Source organism: Zalophus californianus, chromosome 4, assembly GCF_009762305.2.
Source record: "Zalophus californianus isolate mZalCal1 chromosome 4, mZalCal1.pri.v2, whole genome shotgun sequence".
NCBI classification, from domain to species: Eukaryota; Metazoa; Chordata; class Mammalia; order Carnivora; family Otariidae; genus Zalophus; species Zalophus californianus.
In genome coordinates, this window is record NC_045598.1 from 61666228 (window position 1) to 61691910 (window position 25683).

The window sequence follows — 25683 nt, forward strand, 5'->3', positions numbered from 1 at the left end:
TAATTAGAGTGTGGTTTCCCTCAATTATTAGAGTAGAATCCATCTTATGTTATTATAAAAAAATTAAGTATAGCATTATAAGTATTATAAAATCAAGTGGAATATTTTAAATATGAGGGGTTGGTATCTGAATTGATTTATAATTAAGTATGATCTGATGTAGAAAAGCTATTTTTCCAGATTTTTTGAATATTTAGCTTAATCTTCAATAAAGCAAAAAAGGCTGAAAGATATACAGAATAACAAATCACGTACTCCATTGATATTTTTTAGAAAGATGTGCTATTGGCTTTGACCATTTCATCCTCACTAAATCTATTTTTAAATTCTAGGATTCTTGATTTGCAGTCTAAATTAATTATTGCAGTAGATGTTGCCAAAGGTATGGAGTACCTTCACAACCTGACACAGCCAATTATACACCGTGACTTAAACAGGTATTTTTTTCCCCCTAAATAATGAACATAGAATTGTGTAACTGAAGAGGAGTCTAAGAGAGATTTCAGTGTATCTTCACTGAAGATACAGTGTAACTTCACTTAGATATATTGCAAATCAGGGTTTTCTACTGTGTGAATTAGGCGATAGGCTACTTTAAAGCTAAGCTATAGAAAGTTTTGTCATTGTCTTTTACAGAAATAGAAAGCTATATAACTGCCTCTCGGAGATCTTTCAAGAGAGTGATGTCTGTAAGATTCATCAGCTAGGGGTGCCTGGGTGGCTCAGTCATTAAGCATCTGCCTTTGGCTCAGGTCGTGATCCCAGGGTCCTGGTATCAAACCCCGCATTGGGCTCCCTGCTCCGCAGGAAGCCTGCTTCTCCCTCTCCCACTCCCCCTGCTTGTGTTCCCTCTCTTGCTGTGTCTCTCTCTGTCAAATAAATAAAAAATCTTAATAAAAAAAAAAAAAGATTCACCAGCTAGCTAGTTCTCAAGTCAATAAAGTCAGATCAAAAATTTAGATCAAGGACTATTGTAACATGTCAGGTCTCATACAAAGTTAGGTATTATAGGAGGTCCTGATTTAAATTACCTGAAACACCATTTTTGTGCTACCGTTTTGGTAGTTTTCTAATAGTAAATTCAGCCAAAACACAGCAGCTCGTTTACCTAGTTTTCATGTGAAGGTGTTCTCATGTAGATTAGAGACTTGAAACAAATAATTTATAGTGTGCCAGGGGTGAAAACCCAAGGGATTAAAAAAAGAAATTTAAATAGTGAAAGCTTTCTCTAAGTAAAGTCTTACAAGAAGGCCAATATACAAAATGTAGCAGCTTTAGTTGAAGGCAGAATGTAGGGTGCAGAAATATGTTCACTTACCATTTTCTACTGCCAAGGAGGGAGATCCCCAGGCCACCTCTTTGGAATCCCAAAGGTGTTATAGAGAATAGCTGGACAACCACTGATCTAGTTTATGAAACAAGTCAGATTATTGAAATTTAATAACTTTCATTTCATGATTATCAATAACATTCATATAGATCCCATATATAATCTTCTGTATAAAGTCCACAATTCTGAGACTACTAAAAAGTAATTACTCCAGCCTTTTGTTCAACAACAATTTGGTTATCTACTATGTTTAAAGCCTTTATACTTGGCATATTAGAGCTTACAAGGTGAAGCTGCCATAGACTCCATTCCCAAGGAGCTTTCGTAGTTCTAGTAGGGGAGAAAAATACTTACTTAAGTATGTGGTAGGTATAAAAAGATAAGTTTTATAAGAGAGATGTTAAAAATTCTATAAAATTTTAGAAAGAAGAATATTAATTACTTCTGAGGAATTTAGAAACATCTTCATGGAAGAAGGAACATTTGAGCTTGGCACGAAAGGATGGATAGAATTGGGAAGGGTATCCTAAGCTTAGGGAAGACATTAAGAAAATAGAGATTAGAAAGTTAAAGGGATGAAGTGTATATGAATGTACATAGTATTTGTAATGTAGGAAGCAGAGGATTGGGAAAGAAATTCAGAAAGATAAATTGGAATAAGAGCACAGAAATCAGTGAATCCTAGACTTAAGGTAGTTTAGGCTTTGTTCTGTAAGAAAGTGGGCACTGTGGTGGGGGAGCTAGGAATCACAAATTCAGAACTGTAGTATGGAATGATTAATCCAGCATCTTTGTAAAAGATCGACTTGATGGGGAAGTCAAGAAACTGGTGAAGCAGTTGTTGCAGTAATCTAAATGAGAAGTAATAAAAAGCAGAATTTCACTAGTGGCAGTGGAAATGAAAGAGAGAGACAGATATGAAAGATAGGAGAGATAAAATAAAATAAATTAGATTATGAGAGTGGTTGAATCTTAGATACTGGAAGTAAATATATGTGGGATTCAATCCATTTAAAATTATTAGTTTTCACACAAAAGTCATTTCTTTGCTGTTATTAGGGTTTTTTTCTTACCTCTCTTTTAAAAGCATTTATGTTAATAGACATATTTTCTTTGAGTTTCAGTAACAGTATTCAGGAAGTAGATTTAGGTGATAAATTAGCATAATATAAACTGATGATTTGTGAGTTTTAGGAGTGTCGTCATCCCAACCATTTTGCGTGTGGTATTAAAACAAATGAGTGGTCATTGAAGGTTTTTTTCTAGCTGTAACTCCTCAATTATGGGGCAAATGAATGTGTATTCTGTTGCCCTTTAAATGCAAGTTGTTACAGGGCCAAATATATAAATGTTGATTAAAAGTGGAAAGAGAACATTTACTGTATAACAGATATGTTTACATTTGCCTTTTTTTCTGTTTCTAATCTAACCCAAATGCTTTAAATTATACCAAAACATCTTCAAATTTTATAAAACATGGCTTCATGGGTGTCCTCAATGTAATAGAGTCCCAAACAATTGCATATATTATTTATGAACTATTTTTTACTAATCTTTAATTTGGCAACAATAAAACATTCAGTTTTTCAGATTAATGTGGATATAACATCACATATTACTCAAGAGTGTAAGCCCTTCTGGGCTTACTATACTGTTTGGGTACGCAGAGCATATACCAGGAAACAATTTATTTCCCATGTAAGGTAGAAAATGACTAAGGACCAAAATGATTAAGCAGCAGTTTTCAAAGGATTTCAAGTAAGTCAAAGATCAAAGTAGAATGGAAAGCTTCCTGGAGGATGTAAAGCTAAAGCTAGACCTTGAAGAACAGGTATGAGTCTTCCCTCAGTATTTTCACAGCAGACCCACCCTTGCATGCTTACAATGCTTATGGAGCCCCACTGAAAAACGGGAAAGGGAAAGATGCACATAAGAGTGAGGAACTCAGACATGTTTACTTTTGCATTGAAATGACCTGTTTACATCTTTCTTTCTCCCACTAATCTGGGCATGTCAGAGCTTCAAGAGCAGAGGTCCTGTTCTCTTCATCTCAGAGATGTTCAATCAATGCATTTTTTTTAATATTTTATTTATTTATTTGAGAGAGAGAGAGAATGAGAGATAGAAAGCATGAGAGGGAAGAGGGTCAGAGGGAGAAGCAGACTCCCCGCTGAGCAGGAAGCCCGATGTGGGACTCGATCCTGGGACTCCAGGATCATGACCTGAGCCGAAGGCAGTCGCTTAACCAACTGAGCCACCCAGGCACCCAATCAATGCATTTTTAACTGAACCAAATCCCTGGGGTGTTTCTGTGAATATCACTTCAGAAAGCAACGGCCTAGTTGGTACAAGTATGGCTGCTTTTAGGTAGAGCCTGACTAACTTTGCCCAATACCTGTTATGGTTTAAAGGAAAGGGGCTGTTTGAGCTTATTGATCAGCTTACAGATGAGGGGATGCTCTCTTTGGTTTTGTGGTAGTTGATTTATATGAGTGAGAGGAAAAAACTCTCCGCCTTTCCCTTGGCAGGCTTCTTACCATACAGGTCTGAAAGTTAGTTTTGATCTTTAAGTATTTACTAAGGAGAAGTTGAAGGGCTGAGTAAGGAAGTGGCTCTTTCCAATGATGATGAGGAGAATGATGATAATACCCACCATTTATTTACCACTCACAAGATGAAAGGAGCTAAGCCCTTGTCATGTATGCTTTTATTTAATCTCACAACAATTCTATAATACAGTTATCATTATCTCCATTTTACTGATAAGGAAACTAAGTCCAAGGTCACATCCTTAACTTATAGTATTCTTAACATTTTATTATGCTGTCCCAACAACAACAACAACAAAACCAAGTCAGAACAGAGAGATAAAGAGGCTGATGATACTGGATGAGCATCAGCCATTTACCAACTTTGTTCTTTGTGCTTCAGTCCTTAGGCTTAATTCCTGTGACCGAATTCATTTCTCATATGATCTCCTTGTGTTTCTGTGTTCCTGCTTTATTTCCTCTTTTATAACCCATGTTCTGCTAATGTGGAATAGAAATTGCTTATGAGGCACACAGATATGTTTCTTTTGGTCTGCAGTGTTTAAATATTTTTTAAACATTTTTTAAAAGATTTATTTATTTATTTGGGAGGGTTCAGAGGGAGAGAGAGAAAATCTCAAGCAGACTCCCGGCTAGGTGTGGAGCCCAACATGGGGCTCAATCCCAGGACCCTGAAAAAATGACCTGAACCAAAATCAAGAGTCAGCTGCTTAACCAACTGAGCCACCCAGGTGCCCCTAAATATTTTGTTGTTGTTGTGGAAATTTTTAATGCCATGAACTAGACATTACTGATCCTATTCCTTTTATTTTCTAGTTTTTCTTTTATATCAGAAATAGATAATATAAGCATGTACAAACTTCTATGTAGTTTTTGTTTGCTTTTTTTATTTGTTTTTTATTGTTATGTTAATCACCATACATTACATCATTAGTTTTTGATGTAGTGTTCCATGATTCATTGTTTGTGCATAACACCCAGTGCTCCACGCAGAACGTGCCCTCTTTAATACCCATCACCAGGCTAACCCATCCCCCCACCCCGCTCCCCTCTAGAACCCTCAGTTTGTTTTTCAGAGTCCATCGTCTCTCATGGTTCGTCTCCCCCTCCGACTTACTCCCCTTCATTCTTCCCCTCCTGCTATCTTCTTCTTCTTTTCTTTTCTTAACATATGTTGCATTATTTGTTTCAGAGGTACGGATCTGTGATTCAACAGTCTTGTACAATTCACAGCGCTCACCATAGCACATACCCTCCCCAATGTCTATCACCCAGCTACCCCATCCCTCCCACCCCCACCCCTCCACCCCTAAATATTTTTTAAATATATATAGCTTTATACAGGAATGCACTTTCCAATTTGTTGTAGACCTCACTACCTACCAACTTACCAACTTACCCTTGGCCCAATGTATATATTCATTTTGCAGTATTGGAACTTGCAAAGCATGGTTTACAACTAAAGGCTTTAAAGCTTGTTACTGGATATAAGCAGCTCTCTGTTGTTCCCTCGGAAAAGTACATTTTCCAAATTGTTTGACATTGAAACCAAAACATCATTGCAAACATACATGGATCAAATGAATGCTCTTTTCCCTGTATAAGTATATAGAAGAACAATACTGTATGCAATGAAATTAGTGATACTTCCATCATAGAATGGCCATTGCACTCCCATGAGATATGTATATGAAAGCATTTTGTAAACTGTGAAGCACTAGACAAATGACATTTGTTATCATTATTAATCCCTCACTTGTTCTCTTATATGTCAAGGATGTAAAAATAATCCACGATATTTTCATACTATCAATATTTCTTTTTATATAACTTTATATTACTTTTTAAGTAATTAATTGGGGGTCTAGATCTACATCTGAGAAAGATTACTATTGGTTTTTGAGTGTCAGCTTATTTGGGTGACAATAAAGGAAAATAATTAGTGACAGTTTAAAACAGCCAACTTACTGAGGAGAAATAACAAATATCATAAACTGACAAAGTTGGTAAGAGCTGGAAGAATTTTAATTTTGAAGATGACATTTAACTAAATCAGTGAAGATTTCAAAAAGTATCAAAGAAAAAATTATTCATAAAAAATGTTAATAATTGTTTTAAGTTGATGTATGTGTTTGCCTTTCAACTGACTATAAATATAAATAAAAGTCTGGTGAGGGGTGGGAGCAATGGGGTGGCTGGGTGATAGACATTAGGGAGGGTATGTGCTACGGTGAGCGCTGTGAATTGTGTAAGACTGATGAATCACATACTTGTACCTCTGAAACAAATAATATATTATATGTTTAAAAAAAAAGATAGGAAGGGAAAAATGAAGGGAGGGGAATCGGAGGGGGAGATGAACCATGAGACACTATGGACTCTGAGAAACAAATTGAGGGTTCTAGAGGGGAGGGGGCTGGAGGGATGGGTTAAGCCTGGTGATGGGTATTAAAGAGGGCATGTATTGAATGGAGCACTGGGTGTTATATGCAAACAATGAATCATGGAACACTACATAAAAAAAATAAAAATAAAAAAATAAAATAAAATAAGTCAAATACAAATAAACAAATTAGTAAGTTTTTTCTAATTACTGAACTATTAGGTACAGTTGTATTCCTCAGTTCTCATAAATTAAAGAGTCCGCTCTCAGCTGTTCCTTTCACTTGTGACTTTTCCAATAAGTGGTTATACAGAGAGAGTTTAATATTTACTGGCAAATACCACGTTGCAAAGAATTCTGAATATCAAGTGCAAACCAGTTGATTACAATTCAATAATTATTGTAGGTCTTGAAAGAACACACTGAAACTCATGAAATCCTTCATAACGCTACTTTTGTAAATCTCTAGTATTAAGCTAGTCACACGTGGCATTTTAAATTTTGTCAAATTTTTCTCATCCATTTCCACTTTAAGAGTAAATGAATTAATGAATAATATAAATACTTGAGTGCTTGATATGAGCCAGAGTCTGTGCTATGCCTGGGGATACAGCTGAGAATGATAGCCATAACACTTTGTCTAGAAGAGCTTGGAGTTTAATGAAGTATTTTCCCAAATTTCCCAATCATAAGCGTCATCTGGGGGCCCTCATTAAAAAACCAAAAACATATTGTTCCCTCGGAAAAGTACATTTTCCAAATTGTTTTGGAATTTGGAAACAAAGACTGAGAATGTCTTAAATTGGGCCTAAAAATCCATACTTTTAAACAAGATTGCCAGTTAATTCTTATGACCAAACAAGAAGAGGAAATATTGTTCTAGCACAGTTTTCTCAACCCTGGCTGCACATTAGAAACTATGGGAGACCTTAAAAAAAAAAAAAAACAACCCTGATGCTGGGGCGCCTGAGAGGCTCAGATGGTTAAGCGTCTGCCTTAGGCTCAGGTCATGAACTCTCCAGGTCCTGGGATCCAGCCCCATGGCATGCTCCCAGCTCAGCCGGGAGTCTGCTTCTCCCTCTCCCTCTGCCTCTCCACGTGCTTGTGCTCTCTTTGCCTCTCTCTCAAATGAATAAATTAAATCTTTTAAATAAATAAATAAAAATTAAAAATTAAAAAAAAAAACCCTGATGCTACTTACCTCAGAATTTAAAGGGGTGGGGCCCAGGTATCATATTTTTAGAGAGCACTCCTGGTGATTCCAATAGGCAGGCTGCACTGAGAACAACCTTCAAGTGTTAATGCCAATTACTCTAACCATTTGTCATACAATCTCATACTTCTCTGCTGCCAGAGAGGAGTGGGAATATTGAAGAATTAATTCATAGTAGAATTATACGTGTTTTGAGAATCATTGCCCAAAATACAATATTCATTCATTCATTCATTCATTCATCCATTCAATAATGAATGCAAAAGACTGAGATCCACAGGTCCATGATACCTGCAGCATAGAGTATGTCCCAAGATCCATATTTTCCATGGGAGTTGCTGTGTATACTTAAGGCACTCTGGAACATCTAATTTATAATTCATGATTGATACTAGAAAGTTCCCAGCAGTGTAGGATCTTTACAGGCAGCCAAAATAAAAGTACAAGTTTCAATATTGGACAATGGCAGTGCGCACAGGTCATATGGGTATTCAAGACTATAAACTCTGGAAGAATACATAACACATATAATGAATCAATATACATATAGAAGGATAAAGACATATAAACTATATATGTGTATTATATATCAATTTACATATAAGCCTACACATTTCCGTGTTTTTGTGATGCTTCCAGCCTTTCTCAACTGTACTTCTGAAGGAATTAAGTCCTATGGAAAATGATTTGAGGGACAATTTTCTTAATTCCCCAAGGATAAGACATAGCTATACCCTTTGGGATGCGTAAAAAAGAAGTTTATTCATTACCTACAATGGAAGCCTTAGGACTTAGGGCCTTCAGGTTTAAGGGGTGCTTGTAGTTCTGAAATGTTTTTGTCTAAAACTGTAATGTGGCTTCAGATTTCCAAATTAATTTTTTAAAGCGTTCTCTGTGAATTTCATTACTGCTTTGAGTAATGGGGGCGGGGGGAACTAAGATATTCAGTTTTCCAAGATGAAATCTGAATTTCTTAAGGTAGGTTACCTGCTACAATAATAGACCCAAAAATGGATAATGGTCCAAAAACAATAGAGGTTTGTATCTTGACTATGTGAATAAACAGGTTGTTGGTGTGGCCCTTATCCATGAAGTTACTCAAGACCCATTTTAAACATGGGCTTCCAAGGTCTCTTTGGGGGTCATCTCCATTCAAAGGAGCATAAATGGGACAAGAATATGTAAGATATGCATGAAGTGTTTAATAGGCTGGGCATGAGAATTTCATGCATCACTTTGAGTCACATCTCGTTGGCTAGAGCTCACTCATATGGCCATGCCCCCTACTGCAGTAGGTAGTGAGTAATACAGTCTTAGCTGTGTGCCCAGAAGAGGAAACGAGTTTTCCTGGGCAGCCAACAGTCTGTGCTACATTCACCCTATTTATGCTAGTGATAACAGTTACTAGGGTAAAGATGATAACTGAGAAGTCTCGTCTACATATGCTTGAATCAATTGCACTAAAATAATGTTAATCTCATACTAAATATTTTTTACATATACATGTTCACAATTTATAAACTAATACCACTAATTGGGAAATGCAGTGAAAGCTATTTAATAAAGCATATTATATGTGAATTAATTTTGAAACAATTACTTTTATTTACTATTGTTGATTACATTAAAGATATGAAAATAGCTTTGGGAGTATGAAGACATATGTCACTGAATCAAAACATGGTTCAAGAGCAAAACGTGTGCTGTAATGAGATACAAGAGTATGAAATAGACTATATAAATTCAAAACTTAAGTCATAGTTCTATGTGCTCTGTGTCAATTAAAACACACACGTATACACACATTTTTCTTTAAGGGTGAAAAGTAAAACACAGGACTATGATCACTCTAGTCAGAGAAACTTGTTGTACCATATCCAGCAGAAGGCATTCCTCAACCATTTGGTTCTACAAATTACTGTAATCATATTTATGAGTTCCGTTCAGGTGTTGATGTTCAGTCATAATTTCCATTTCCATTTCTGACACGCTTGATCTCCACTTTAAGTCAGTCTGTCGATACTCAACTCCCTAAACTTCCAGATGAAGCAGGGAGTTCCCTCTGACTCTCAAGTTCCAGCCTATTATTTAAATAGAAATTCACCACCCACCTTGTCCTCAACTTTTCTGAATGTAGCTTCATCCCTGCCTCTCACCTGATTCTCACAGTTCCCAGAGACAATGTCCCAAACATTCCCATCACATTTCATTTTGGTTCAGGTTGCTCATCCTGCATTAAAATAGCAGGTCCTTCCCTCTCCCCTGCTCCACTACCCGAATGTCCTTTAGTCCTGAGTTGTCCTCTCTTTGTACGCCAACAGAAATAGCTAAAGTTTCCTCCCAGGGCCAGTTAAAATGTTCCTTTCTCAGCTGCCTCCGTTAGAATGTCTCATTTAATTTTGGCTGCATCCACAAATTCTAAAAATAGTGCTCTTACTTAACACCCCGTTAAGTAAATCCCCTTAGACACATATTCCCTTTAAATTTAAAACAGGTATATTTAAGTCAGAGGAAAACTCGTTCATTCTGCTCACACTATCACATTGTTCACACAAACCTGGTCAAACCTGCATCTCTTGCTCAATGGTCCCAGTTAGATAAATCCCTGAATCCTTTATTTTAGAAGTGGGTTCTAAGCCACCATATGCCATTTGAAACACTACACAAGATCATGGGTGTGTGTGCAAAATAAATGTATCTGTGTGTATAAGAGCACGGGAAGTCAGGGTTGACTGAAAACAGGAATGCTGTGATTCCAGAATTCACTTTTGAATCAACGTAAAAATACTACTACTCCACCCTAGAGCCTGGCCTCAGGGTTTCTTATTCCAGAGCATTTTGTGACAAAGTCATTCGTTGTCTAATACAACACAGCCACACCCAGAGAATTCCCAAAGCCAGGGAGACAGCTGTGCTTTTCCTATAACCGTGTCACCTTCTCTCATCCCAGGGCTGAACTTGGAAGAGTAGTGGCGATGCCCCCTCTTGATCCTCTAAAACCTTTCAAAAGCTTCCCTGTGACTGGGGGTGAACTTATTGGCCTACAATTTTCTAGTGTTACTGGTTCCTTATACTGCCATTTTCCATTCTTGAGGGATACGGCTTGTATAAAGTCAGCTTTGGAAAATGTCAACAAAGGCTTTGCTGTGTTCAGCCTCCTTTCTTCTCTGCTCTCATTTCCTGGAAGGCACTGTGAGTGCCCTCTTGGCACCTTGTCGATTTCCTGACCAGCTAACCTTTCAATAATGATATTAATGCTGCCTTGTGGTTATCTGTGCATTTCTCAGTTCATCATTTTCAACCCTTGCTTGCTGAGATTCATTTACGTTCTTGTGTTCTTAAGATCCTGGAATTTAATTGAGTGCAACCTGACTAGGGACCCAGAGCCAGAATTTCTAGCTAATAAGAGAGAAACAGTCTTAATAGGTGGGTATTTCTTTGGCCATTCACTGAATTTCCAATAGCTACCCCCTTGACTCTGGTCTAGGAAAAGAGATACAGATAATTGTGAATTTTCTTCTCTTGTCTAACATTTTTTATTTCAAAATTCTCCCTATCACTCTTGGGAGGAAGCAGCTTTTCAGATAAGGTCAGTATTCTCCCGAGATTGCAACACGGACAGCTCTGGGAATCTGTGTTGGTGTGGTCTGCCACCCTACTGGAAGGCTGCGGGATGAACCAATTGAGAGCAGAGGCTATGGAGCCAGACCATGCAGGTGCAGATACCACTTCTGTCACACCTTACCTGTGTCCTTGGGCAATTTGTTTAAAAACCAGTTTTCTCATGTATAAGGTGATAATGTTACCCATTTTATTGGGTTTAAATGAGAAAATACATTAGCTATTATTGTCATTTTTCTTCTTTATTTTTCTGAAAGCTTATTTGCACTATTTAATATTCTTAATGCTGTTACTGAATTGAATGTTTCTAAGGGCCTGTCTCTCCTTTTGATTGTATTACTACAAACTTTGCTTATAATATCTCAGATGGCTAATTTCTTCTTGTCATAAAGATCTAGGATAAGTGGATTGTTTGACTGTGGATCTCTCACTATATATACAGAAGGGCCAGGGAATTCTAATCCTATATCACTGCCTTCACTGAGACCTCTCTATCTCTTCATGGTTCTAACTTGCAACAGGGATTCTGTCTGACACTTCAATTAGGTAGATGCAGATTGGAAACAATATGGATAAAAACACAGCTGAGGATTGGGCAGGATTATTTAATTATCCAAGATCCTTCTTGGTGATTCTTCTTCCTATAGTTCGTTCATAAAGCTTAAGCATACAATTTAAACACCAGCCATTCAATCACTCAACAGTCATTTGTTTGTGAATATAATAGCAGAGAAGGGGAACCCTCATTGGAGGCGCATCCCAGAGATCATGCCAGACAAAAAAAAAGTCAAGTAGGAGAAGCCCTGGACCTGTAGAGGATTTGTGGAGCATCCATATAGTTAGGTAGCTTTTCTTCTCTATGCCCAATGAGCTCAGCCAGTGACTCAATTCAGCAATTGTCCTTGTTACTATAAAGAGCAGGGAGGGGATGTTTTCAAAATTAGCAGTAAAAATGTTGCCCCTGCCCTTCCTTCAATAGAGAAAAGGAAATCATCCCATCACATCCTTTTTGCTTTCTTGTTTCACAGGAGAAAATCGTTTTTCTCATTTCTATTCCCATTCTTTTTGTGACGCTGTTGTTATGTCACTTGACTTCTTTCTGCCTCAGGTTTCTCATTTGCAAGTGGAGATAATGGTGTCTAATATCTACCTGTTTACAGAGATATCCTTGCAATTAATAGAAGTGTCAGGACAATGTTACATGGAGAACACTAGAGAAAGATTCTACAAGAGAAATCCGTGTATCATTTTTATTAATCACATGAAACTGAGTTGCCAGAAATCTTAGAGTAAGATTCATTTTGTGTCCAGCTGCTGGATCTGTACACTTTGTAGGGTAGTCTGGATTATCTTCTTCCAACTGAAGTTGAAAAGTGTCGTGGTTCCTAAATGGCGTGGAGAACAACATACTCCTTTTCCGAAAGGCTTAATATTACCTTGACCAGCAAGAAGAAAAGAGCATGCAAGCCCCAAAGAATGATTAGAACTCTTTAATCCTGGAGGGATGGTCTTTGTATCAATTATATTTTAAGCCTTGTATGTGATGAACTGTATTCTCAGTCACTAAGCCCTCATTTAATGGCTTTAACAACCTGCAGAAAGTTCGTGAAAAGCAATGCCTGGTACCATAGATGAAAGTGTTAGAGCATTGATGATGTCTGACTTCTTTTCTTCCAGGAGGGAAATCCCCTTCTAAATTCTTAAAATAGCAGTTGGCTTTCATTAAGTCTATTCAGAGTTAAGGGTCTGAGGATCTTGAGTGACCCTTTCTTTGGGAATGGGGCACATTTTAATAGGCTTTTTCCTGTCTGTGGTCCCTGAAAGATTTAGCCACTGGCAGTCTCCTGAATTGCTGGGATTTGTAAAGGAAAGGATTGATTACATGCTTCTAATTCTTTCTCCTTCTTTAATTTTTTTTCCCATTTCATACAAAGAGTGAGAAAGATATTCTGAGTCTCCCTCTATTGAGATATAGTTGGCCTTAAGGGCAGATATTTTAGCACTGAACTTTTATTAACCTCTTCTGGGTTTGACAAAGTTTCTCCTTTTTTGTTTCCTAAATATGAGGCTAAAGAGCTGTTATTTGCCGTTTGTTCCCTAACACTGTAAGCAGTAGACAGAAAACAAAGTTTGCATTTTTTTCCTTTTTTTTTTTTTTTTGTCTTTCTCAGTTGAATTGCATCTGTAGTCTCTATCTGAAAAGGTAAATTTAATATAGGCCTTAACACATGCTGTTCACTCTGATGGAAACATCTACCCCTACCCTACACCTCCTTCCCATCTTCCCCTCATTGTTCCTTCTCCCCCTTCCTCCAGTATCACTTTTCTCCTGGCTAATTTATAGTCCATCCACCAGGAAGCCCTTTATACGAGAATACCCTACTCTTGCTTATCTCAGGGTAGATAGCACTCTATGAAAATTGGTAATGTATTTGCATGTATTCCCTGCTACACATTAAGCTTAATCAGGACAGGGACTGTGTATTTTGTACCATTTTATCCCCAAATACTTAGCACAGTGACTGGGTCCTAATAAAAGTTCAATTAATATTGGGCAAATGTATGAATTAATTAATAACATTTGAAGGAATATAAAAGTATCATTAGTGTTTCTTTGTGCCAGGCATTGAGCTCAATGCTTCATAGACATTAGCTTATTAAATACTCATAACTCTATATGATGTCTTTTTTAAACAGATAAAGACAAAAGGGCTTAAAGAGACTAAACAATTGTGATACAGATGGTAAGTGACAGATTAAGGTTATTACCCATACTATATACTTACCTGTATCCGTAGTTACCCAAACATAGGGATGTATAGTCATTTAGTCCCACAGACCAGGAGCAGCTCTGATTAAATAGCAAAGCAGTATTTGTTAGATTGCCTTACCAAGGAAGTATAGATTATAGAATTCATCGCAGAAATTAAAAGGTAATTTTCACTTAATATTGAACAATTCAGTGGCATTTAATAATATGAAAGCTATTTTTTTTTTTGCTCAATTAAGACTGCGGTTCCACAAGTCGCTTACCTAGCTGTTTTGTGCTATAATTATTTGTATGCTAGTCACTAAAGCCTGTCCAAAAAGACAGTGAAGACAGTGAGAAAAAAAGATATGATCAGTTGTTTGCACTGATTTTCTAATTTACTCAGGTGAAAAGTTAGCCAAACAAACTGATTTTGCAATGTAGACATAGCCCAAGACTATCTGATGATTCTTTAGGAAAAAAATATAATCCCCTGAAATTCTAGTGATTTCCAGTCCCTACTGACTATGTAGATTTGAACCAATACCTGCTTTTTCTGAACTGATTGATTTTCCTTCTCACAGGCAACATTTTTATTTTCTAACCTGCAACATTTCTATGCCTGACTAGAATATTTTTGCATTTGATTAATGTTTTCATTTGACTTTCAATGAGGTCTCAAAACAGTTTGGCTTGTCACGGTCAAATTATTTAAATATCCTCTGAAAAGAGTATGTGGGAACTAAAATCAGATTCATGTGAACCTGAAAAACCAGTGGCGACATTTCCTGAACTTGTTATATTTTTATGTCTAAATTAATCATTTCACAATTTTGCTTTATGTTGATGCTCAGCTTCTTAGATACAGTGATTATTCAATGCCTTCATGGAAAAGTTTTAATTTTTAGCTGACCCAGAAGTTACTCTCTGTCAAGGATTTATGTTTTTGTTTTTGTTTTTGTTTTTTTAAATATCCTTTGTGGTTTCAACAGCACAAATATACTATGCCTTTTATTTATATATATTTTCTCAAAGTTTCTTTGGTTTCTTTAATACAAATACCTAAGCCATCCTTTTCACTTCTCGGCTACTTTTCACTCTCATTGACTGGAATTATCCCAACCATGTTTTCAAATATGGTCAGCATTCTCTGTTGACGTTCAGCTTATGCCATCTGAAAGAAAGCACACATAAAATACTATCTACCATAAGATCTCATTTATATACATTTTTAGAAAATGCAGATTAATCTCTAGCATCAAAATGCAGATTAGTGGTTTCCTAGGGCTGGGCTAAGAGAGGGATGAACTGCAAGGGGAGTAAGGAATCCTGTTGGGGTGACAAATATTTTGTATCTTGATTGAGGCAGTGGTTCCACAGAAGAATATGTCTGTTAAAACTCATCGAACTCTCATCTTTAAATAGTTGACTCCTTTCTTCTAATATGGATGCAAGTAAATTGTCTAATATAAGTGGTAACTACAAAAAGTGAAATCTTTAAAAAGAAGTATGTAAAGTAATATGATTTGGCACCTTTCTAATCATAAACGAAAGGTATTGTCCTTTTGAAACCTTAAAAAGGAGAAGTAATCATTTGATAATTAATCTCACTGAAGATATCAAAACCAATTCCAGCTAATGGAGAAGAATCAACATAACTGACTTGGAAGAAAAAGGTTTACTCAGATGCCATCACCGAATACAAATCTATATCATACTGAGGTCAAGTTAGCTGTCTGCAAATGTTAGCATTTAGTCAAAGGACCCTAGACACTGACAGGAAAGGAGATGAGAGAGAATCTCTGAGACTCTGCACTTACCCTCTATTCACTCTTGCTGGTTCTGGTCTGATGCAAACAGTATTCAGTACTGGGATCTACTCCTCAGCCAGATGTGGAAGTGCATACATTGAATGGCAAAGAAAAGGCCCAGATTGTTGATATATCATCAGAAAACTGGTGGGTTGGAGACATTAGATATCAAAAATTTCCAAAACTTCAAACACAACCTCTGAAACAAAAAAAGCTACTCTAGTATCACTAAGTTGATTGAAAGCAGTGTGCTGCTATAGATATGTAGCATGAAACTGTGGGTCATGAGGATGAAGCTAGAATGGCTTTTTCCATCTTCCAAATGTCATTCACAGGAGGAAATCTATGGAATCTAAGGAACACTGATGCTGTGACTCAGAAAAGTACACTGAATTAATTAATTTACAATCAAGATCACAGAACAACATAACTCATGTGCAAGAAATATAAAATTAGATTCCCTCTTCAAAATGAGACTTATAGAGCATCTCTATATACGTCTCAACAGATGAAAAAGTGTATGTCAGATAACTGGTCTGTGGAAAATGTTCCCATTGCACTCTGATCTAAGGTCAGTTTAGCCCAAATTCAGAAAATTGGATTAGACAATCCAAATTTAGTTGGCAGAAGGAAATGTGTAATGTTCAGCCTCACAGTAAAAGTATTTGTGATAAATTGAATTTTTTTCTTGATTAGTAAAAATGATTCAGGTATAGATCAGATGGTTTTCATTTGAGTAGTGGCTTATTTTTCTAAATTTAGCTGGATACTAAGCATTTCTATTCATTGTCAGGGCAAGGCAGATTTAGCCATTTCAGAGAGCCACTTGTTTACCTATAAATGTTAAAATTCCTATAGAAAAGCTATCTAGTATGTGTCATCTATATGTATTCTTTTAATTTAGCAGATATATTTAACAAATAGCAAATGTTTTTGCTACAAAAACAAACAAGCACTGAAGAAAGCTGGATTCTCTGGTTCAATAATCTTACTTCCTTTGTTCAAATGTCTCAACAATTGGAGATTACAAATACTTTATATTTTTTTTCTATTTTGCTTCATATTTTTCAGAACATTTTAAGGAAAAGTATGTTTGTTCTCACAGTAGTGAGAACTAAGGAGAGTATACGCTAGGTGAAAGAAACCAAAAAAATAAAAGAGCAAATAAATAAATTTAAATTTTTATTTTGTGCATTTGATCAATGAAGTGCTGTTAAAGTCATAGATTGATCAAATGCTTGTATAATCAGCAAGTTTCCAAAACTTTATACACAAGAAGTTTCCACTTTGGAGGTGAAACTGGAATTTGTTACAAAAAAGAAAACCTTTGAGACTTCTAGGAGGAAGCTCTTCTCCTAAAAGTTTGCCTTGGCTTGCCCACACTAATTTTCAGTATCATTTCTTATAAAAGAAGTTTCTCTAGGCTTTGGCCAGCAATACAGTAACTAAGAATTGCTATAGCAGTTTTAAGAGCAGTGGTAGTATCAAAGAGAATGCATCCCAGGAGTGGCAAAAAGACTGTGTACTTTCAAGTCAGAAATATTAAGGCTTAATCCAAGCTCTGCCACTCCCTAATGCTGTAATGGTTGGCAAGTTATTTCTTTTTTTTTTTTAAGATTTTTTATTTATTTATTTGAGAGAGAGAGAGAGAGAGAGCACATGAGAAGGGGGAGGCTCAGAGGAAGAAGCAGACTCCCTGCTGAGCAGGGGGCCTGATGCGGGACTCGATCCTGGGACTCCAGGATCATGACCTGAGCCGAAGGCAGTCGCTTAACCAGCTGAGCCACCCAGGCGCCCGGCAAGTTATTTCTAAACATCATTTTCTTCATTTATAAAATAGGAATGGTATCTACCTCATAGCAGTGTCTGGCACATGGTAGACATTCAATAAATGTTAGCTCTTGGTCCCTTCACCTAAATGGTTCCAGAGCCATTTGAAACTAGTCGCATGTATATGATCAAAGTTCCAACTCTCATACCTTTGCTGCAAATGAGGGTTGCAAAGAATATTTCTAAGGAAGAATGCTTAGTAATTATTTCTGTCTTCCCATTCTCCCACTCAACAAAAAGTCTTCCTCCTGGTGATAATAATGTGCTTTAACTCCACTAATTATCCTGAGAAAGAAAAAGTGAGAAAGAGAGAAAAAGAGGAAAAGAAGGAAGAGGAGAAAGAAAACATGCAGAGGGAATGGCACTGCAAAGAAAGTAATAGCCCAAAGGTCAATATTAAAATCATACCTTCTAACAGTCAAACCCTCTCAAATAATCTCCCTCTCTTCTCCTCTTCTGAAATGTAAGACCTTGTCTTAACTTAGCCACCTGAGATCTGGTTAGGTAAAAAGGAAATAATGGATCACTGAAAATAATTTATACAGAGATAATTGAAAATTGACACTATTCTACTTGTGTCAATTTTTTTTAAATCATTGCTTAGTTCTTCTGACTTATCTGGAAAAAGAAAGAATGAGGGAAATGGTTCTCATATTTCAGGGTATTTTATTTATTTATTATTTTATTACTTTATTTTAACTCTTGGAAAATCTACCATCATATCATAGGCACAGAATCCCATTCTAAACTTCCGCATTGCCCCGAGACGCATGTCTCAGGGATGCCTCTCCATCTCCAGTCTTTCAAATGGGATTAACCACTGGGAATCCAGGACAGTGCAAGAGCTACCATTCTTGCTAGGAATTCTTGTTTACTATCTATGATATCTGCATGCTACCTGCAGCAGGCAGCTAATGCAAACTTTAACTTTCCTCAAAGCACCCAAGCCTCTGTGAGTACATTGTTGGTTGGAGAGAGCGTGCCCTATCCCATTGTTAGCTAACAGGCAAAGGGATAGACTACAGACTCGGGATATCATTAGACAAAGTAAAAAAAAAAAAAAAAAAAAACCTTTTGGCAATGTTATAGAGAGTGACTTAGTACAGGAACATTTGCCGTAAGTTAGGAGAAAGTTAAAATAGCTCAGGCCAGAAGTAATAAGGGTGTGAACTGAGACAGTAGCAATGAGAAAGCAACAGAATGTAAGGATTATAGACTCCGGTAGTGGCAAAATTGACTGGATCTGGTAACTAGTCCAAATTGAAGGGAAGGAGGAAAAAGGGATTAAAAAATATTAAGATTTCAGCTTGGATATCAGGGTAAATGGTTATACACACAGCAAAATGCAAAGATTGAAACTGACCTCAACCATATGTGTTTGAAACGCTAGTGAAGTAGTCATCCTTACTTTATGGGAAATTGTGAGGAGTATGGTATAGGGCATTTGGAAAATTGCATGAATGTTACTTTCCTTTGGACACCTTCTCTAATCCACCTGTCCTCTCAGATCGGGCTAGGTTTCTTCCGTTCTGTGCTCCAAAGGCACTTGTTTCCTTCCTTACACTTACTTCTCTTTCATAGGAATTGCCTTTTTCATTTTGTCACCTCAGACTACAGTGAGGGCAAGGCTTATGACCATTCTACTCACCTTAGTACCATTACACTAAGCACAGATCTTAATACATAATAAATGCTCAAAAGCTGGTTTTGTTTTTTTTTTAATGACTAGTAGTGCCCTGGAATCTTTGGAAGTTGTGAAGCGTTAATTATATATTTCAAAGAGGTGAGAGCAATGGCTCTGGGATTAATTGACTTTACTCTATGTAAAGAGTCCAAATAGAAACAGCAGTGGGAGGAACAGCTGATACAAGGTGAGAAGCTTTTAGAAAAGGGAAAAAGGAATAGTCACAGGGATAAACGAAAAAGAGTGGAATTTTAGGAATAAGATGTCAGAAATGTCAGGTACCTCAAAAAGCCCAGAATGTCTAGGGAGAGAACAACGATACCAGTAGAGATCTTTGAAAGGTGTTGGACAGTGGAGAGCATTGGCAGAGCAAAAATAAAGGACGTCCCTGATTATTTCAAAACTAAAAAGAACAAGTTTAAGAAGAATGAGGAGGGCCTTGTAATGATCCCTATAATCACTGGATTCTTTAATTCAGTGTTTCCCTAAAAGGATATTTTTCAGAATTCTAGTACCTCCCACTTTTAAAGATGCAGAAAATAATGATTGTTCAATTTCAACAAAGTATTTCACCACCTTCTTTGACAATTTACAACTTACTTATTAACATTCCAAGGGAAGTTATATTCCCTGGAATACATTTTGAGATAGGCTGCTCTGATTGTGTGAGTACAAACACATTTATATGCTCTAATTTTAAAGGTATAATAGTGGGTACTGTCACTGTTTGTCAGAAATCTTCCTGATTCAGATGACGGTGAAAGTGATGTGTCTTTTGAGTTCCATTGAACTGCATCTTGTAAATAGTGAGAACATTGTACAGTGACATTTCTTTATTCGGCCAACACTTACTGTATACCTACTGTGTACAGGTACTGTGCTCGGGGCTGACAATACAAGATTAAACAAGATGGCAAAGTTTCCTCCTGCTCTCATGAAGCATACAGATTAGATGTGGGTAAGGGGTAGGTGGAGATAAGACAACAAAATAAACAAGCAAAATAATTTTGGATATATAAAAATGTGCTATAAAATGTGTAGATGTGATAGAAATTTATTGGGGGTGGAGGGACTAATTTTGATTGTTGGTTTTGGAAGACTTCCGTGAGAAGGTTATATATGGGGCTGAGATCTGAATACTACAAAGGAGCTAGCCTGGTGAAGATATGAATGGGATATGATTCCAGAGAAATAACAAGTGAGAAAGTGAAAAATCCCTAAATTGGAATGAAAAAGATATATATATCATACACACACACATACACAGAGAGAGAGAGAGAGAAAGAAGACCAGGGTGACTGAAGCATACTGGATAATAGAGCGATACAAGATAAAATCTCAGTTTAACAAGAACCGGTTCATATATGGTGCATGGACCATTTGGGTGTTCAAATTTTATTTTGAATGTGATAGTAAGCCACTGAGATGTTCAAGCAGGAGAGAAACATGATCTGATTTATTTATTTATTCATTCAACAAATATTTATAGAGCATATACTATATGCCAGTTCCTAGGCATTGGGGATACTGCAGTTACCAAAACAGATCCTGCCTTTATGAAGATTACATCTTAGTAAGTTAATGTTTTTAACATAGACTATTCTAAATGTATTGTGGAGAATGGGCTAATATGGGGCAAGAGTGGAAGCAGAGAGAGCAGTCAGGAGTCTATGGTGGGTTCCAGGAGAGGAATGAAAGTGAACCGGGCTAGAATGTTTACAGTGGAGATGGAGAGAAGTCAATAGATCTGGGTTTTTTTTTTTATAGGTAGAGCCTGCTAGGTTGTTGCTGGATATATTTGGAAGATGAGGGAAAAAGAAAACCTCGATAGACACAGGTGCCATTTTTTTTTTTTTTTTTTGAGATGTTATTTGAAAAACAGCTTTCAGGAAACAGAAATCAAGAGCTCTTTTGTGGGGGTGCCTGGGTGGCTCAGTCAGTTAAGTGTCTGCCTTCGGCTCAGGTCATGATCCCAGGGTCCTGGGATGGAGCCCCACATCGGGCTTCCTGCTCAGCAGAGAGCCTGTTTCTCTGTCTCCCTCTGCTGCCGTTCTGCCTACTTGTGCTCTTCTCTCTCTCTCTGTCAAATAAAGAAATAAAATCTTTAAAAAAAGAGAGAGAGAGAGATCTTTTGTGGCCATTTTAAATGTCAGCAGCCTATTTAAGAAAAGACCTTAAGAAATCAGTTGCATGTGATGTGATGAGCACTGGGTGTTATACACAACTAATAAATCATTAAATGCTACATCTGAAACTAATGATGTACTATATGTTGGCTAATTGAATTTAAATAAAAAAAGAAGTTGCAAACGAAAAATCTAAAGCTCAGGAAGAGGTCAGTAGAACTATGAATTTGATGCAGTTTTTATTCCATTTTACTGTTAAGGAAATTGCACAGAGACATCAAATAGCTAGCCTCAGAGTTACTCACAGTGCTGGAATTTGAACCTAGACAGAATAAAGGTTGACTCCAGGATTGAGTCTTTAACTACTTCACTGCACTACTTTTCTAAAACCTTGGGGGTAAGGGGATATGAGAGGCAGGGGAGTGGAAATAAATTTTTCAAGAAGTTTTGAAGAGGAAAACTGAGAAACTGGACTGTAACTAGAGGGGTTTGTGGGCCAGGGAGGGTTTTTAAAGATGGATGCTACTAGGGCATGTGTGCATGCTGATGGAATAATCTGGTAAGAGGAAAAAATTGATGTTGTAGGATAGAAGCATCTAATTGTGTGAACAAAGTCCTTGTACTCAGCTCAGGGCCTAGCAGCAGTCAGAACTCAGTATGAGTCTGCTGAATTACAATAAGTTCCTTAAACCTGGCAACTAACAGAAGTAGGATTTAACCCCAATCTCTGAATCCTCTGCACTTCTCAGGCCACTAGACCGTGTGGTCTCATAGCCCTTAGTCTAGTCTACTTCTCATCTAAAAAGTCATTTCCCTCTGGTTCTATGACTAGCCCCACTCTTTTAGATGCAGAAGCCCCTGATTCAATTTCTTGCTGGAATGGATTCTCCACAAATAAGGATAATCCTCCATTTCATGTTTACTCACTTGGTTGACTTCCTCTATTCCACACTCTTTCCACAACAGGCTTTGCAGTTTGTTTTCTGAGACATTCAAATAAATGTGAGTTGGTATTACAGCCAAGTACTTCCTGAAATGCATAATTTTCCCCTTTTATCATTTTTGAAACAAATGGATACATTGCAAAGGAGCTACATTAATGAGATGTTTAATTTGAGGTTTTAATTTTGCAAATGTTGGGAAGCATAATTAAGATTCAGGCAGTACATAAGGGTCTTCAGGAATACAAAACAAACTATATTTTGCATCTAGAATTTTGGGAACACTTTCTGCTTAAACACAAACCTCTTATAAGCTGTGTTCCTTTGTTCCACAAGCACCCTGGGCACAGGGGTGGCAAATAAATAATCAGCATGGCTGTTATTGTGACAATTAGCAGAAAACAATGTGCTGGGGAGGGGTTGAGGTGAAGGTGAAAGGGAGTAGGCACTGGTTTTATATTTCGTTTATTCTCAGAATTGCAGGGCAAGTTTCATTTTCATTCCAGATGATATCTCAGATATCACAGTGAGGAGAAAAAGTAATAATGAATTAGAAGGGAATACAGATAGGATGGTAAAGATTTCTGGGAAAAGGTAAGCAGGAAAGGATTTGAAAGCCTAAGATAAAAAATATTTACAAGCATTTCCCTAGAGTAACATATCACATAATTATTTAAAACAAAAAACAAAAACAAAACCTTACACAGCCACAGTTTATCTATCAAAATGGAAGAAGAAAAGAAAGTGAGTTTAAATGGTAGAGAAGGAACTACTGGTTTTCAAATATCTGAAATGGCTATTTCACACCTAGAAATGGAAATTAATTTCCCAGATGATTTCTATCTCTTAGGCTATGTCTAAACACATAAGTCAGTTTGAACAAAAAAGTAAGGTGAGTCAGGTAACCAATACTCATAAAATTGCTATTTCTACTTCTGTTGGAATAATATTGTACTGTACAGGGTAAAAACAGTAAAAATACATTGATAGATTTGTGAATTCATTTCACTATTAGGTTGAACCATATGAAATTGTCCTTTTTGGCTAAAAATGGTTGCAAATCAACAATATCATATGATTTAAGTTAGTACTATCATTAAGCTAATGGAGAAAATTTATATTTGATCAATCAATCAAAATATATTTACCAAACATGGGGTATAGATTCAGGACTGGAGCAGATGCTGCAAATCAGTGAGAACAAAGATTCTGAATATGACAGTTTTTTTAGTATTAAAATTTAGGCAGACCTCAAGGGATGCTATTAGACCTTTAGAGTCTATCAAGTGAGAGAATGCATAACCAAGCTGGCCTAAAGTCAGTAACACTTTATGCACAATTTTTTATGTATTTTATTTATTACAGTAGTGTTGCATATATTTGAAAAATAACAGCATATATATACACACATATATATACACATACAAATATATACATACAACTGTGTGTGTGTAATACATATATATATTTAATCTCTAGACAAAGCTTAGTGCAAATTTGGATTGTTAAAACTATATTAGACAGGACTTTTTAAGTTGCAAATGGCAGAAAAATCACTCAAACTTGTCCAAGGAAAACAGAAAAAGATTTTCACTTACATAACTGAAAAGTCCAGCAGATTGTGTTTTAAAACACAGCTAGGCCTAGTATTCCAAATGATATCGTCAAAGTTTGTTCTTTCTCCACCTCTAGGTTTTTCTCTTTTTAATTTTATTATTGTTCACTTGATTTTTATTCTCCACCTGGTGGCCACTTTTGCAGTGTAAGGAGGTCTTCTAGTTTCACTTTACCAACACTGACCTAGAATTGTATATCAAGATTCCTGAGCTAATCACTATAGATCAGAGAATGTGATGTTCTGATTGGTTAGATAATTCATAAATCACTCCTAGAATCTTAAATCTACATGAACCTCATGAACTAAAAGTGAGGAGGGGGACTGCCCATGGAAAATAAAGAAGTATGAGTATATGCTGAACCAGCCAAAGTAAGTTTCCCAACTGTGTAATCCCCATGAAATAACCATTGCCATCCCAGGGACCATGTCACATGGGTTTGATATCACTGTTGTAAAGATTATACAATGAAAGATGTGTATCCCTGCCTTGTTCTTACAGCTTATTATTGGCTTATTCATTTATTCAGCAGGAATTGAGTGTCTACTGTGTATGATTTTTTTGTACTAAGGGATTCAAATTAACCAAGACATTGTTTCTGCCCCCCAGGATTCCAAACCTAGTGGGAAAACAAAATTGTTGAGTGATAAACCAAGTACTATGAAAGTACAGAGGAAAATGTAACCAACTGTACAAAGAATGTTAAAGAGATCACAGGAACAGTGATACTTGAACAAGGACTTAAATGAATAAGAATTTTCAGCCAGAATGAAAAAATAAAAACAGCAATGACTAAAATACCTAAATAATTACTGCTGTATGATAGAGGAAGCTCATGAAGGTCAGGAGGGAAAACTCTGAGTACTCACAGATACCACAGCCATAAACACCAATGCGGTGAGGGGGTCAGGCCCAGTTTAAAGTATTATGGGGATTTAGAGAAAAATCCTATACAACATTTCAGAGCACTGTTTGATAGTGCAACTTTTCTCAAGAGCTGTTTAGCAAGAGATAAGACAATTAAAAAAGGAAGAAAAAAAGAGTCCACCAATGACTTGGTGAGAGAGAGAGAGGAATGGGAAGAAATTCAGATTATTGCAGTGATGTTTTTGGGAGCAGAGAACTGAAACATTTCCATCTCTTGGCTTATAAGGAAAAAGAAGACATCAGAAAAATTTTGTGTGATTCTTATAATCCAAAAGAGACCTAACATTAGTGGCACCTAGAAATAGGATGTCAAGAATATTAAATAAGTTTTAAAGTTTTAAATTCAAGATTCATTTTCTTACTTTTCAAAATTAACAATGAGCCTTATTCTAAAAGGCAGTTTTTAAGTAGCTATTTATGTACTGGCAAAGGGGTGAGTGAGCATAGGCTCTATAGGGTTTTCTTCTATATAGATAATAGCTTTGATAAAGACATAGATGTATTTCTTTCTATAACTCATTCAAATCCATATATATACATACATATTACACACTGAATGTCATATTTGGATGATTTTCCAGGTCACAGCAATTTTAATACTTTATACATTTCTTTGTGATGAGCTAAAGAAAGGGTCTTTTTAATGCATTCACAGTGGGAAGAAAGACTTTTTAAAAACTTTATCAATTTTGGTACTTAACTATATAATTCAGTCCTTTGTTATTCACAAGAGGTATTGAATCTTTAATAACACTATCAATGAAAAGGCATGAACCTGTCTGCATTTTGTAACAAAAAGGAAAATATATAAATAGCTTGCCATTGTTTGGTAAATTTTGCTGCTCAGTTATGGGGAAGCTAAATAATCCATAGTCCATGTGAACAAGTTAGAAAAGAGCCTTT

At 36.5% G+C, this 25683-nt stretch overlaps 1 protein-coding gene across 5 annotated transcripts in view; it reads left to right on the forward strand.

The window, feature by feature from the left end:
- Nucleotides 1–25683, forward strand: part of TNNI3K (TNNI3 interacting kinase) — a 315373-nt gene that overhangs the window by 150373 nt on the left and 139317 nt on the right. For 4 of the 5 annotated variants that reach the window (XR_003522330.2, XM_027606927.2, XM_027606935.2 and 1 more), the window contains one exon: nt 333–437. The exons of the other annotated variant lie outside the window; for it this stretch is intronic. Coding sequence is in view for 3 of the 4 variants with exons in the window: in XM_027606927.2 (XP_027462728.2) it covers nt 333–437 (105 nt within the window). In the remaining variant the exon portion in view is untranslated. The remainder of the gene's footprint in view (nt 1–332; nt 438–25683) is intronic. 5 annotated transcript variants of the gene reach the window in all.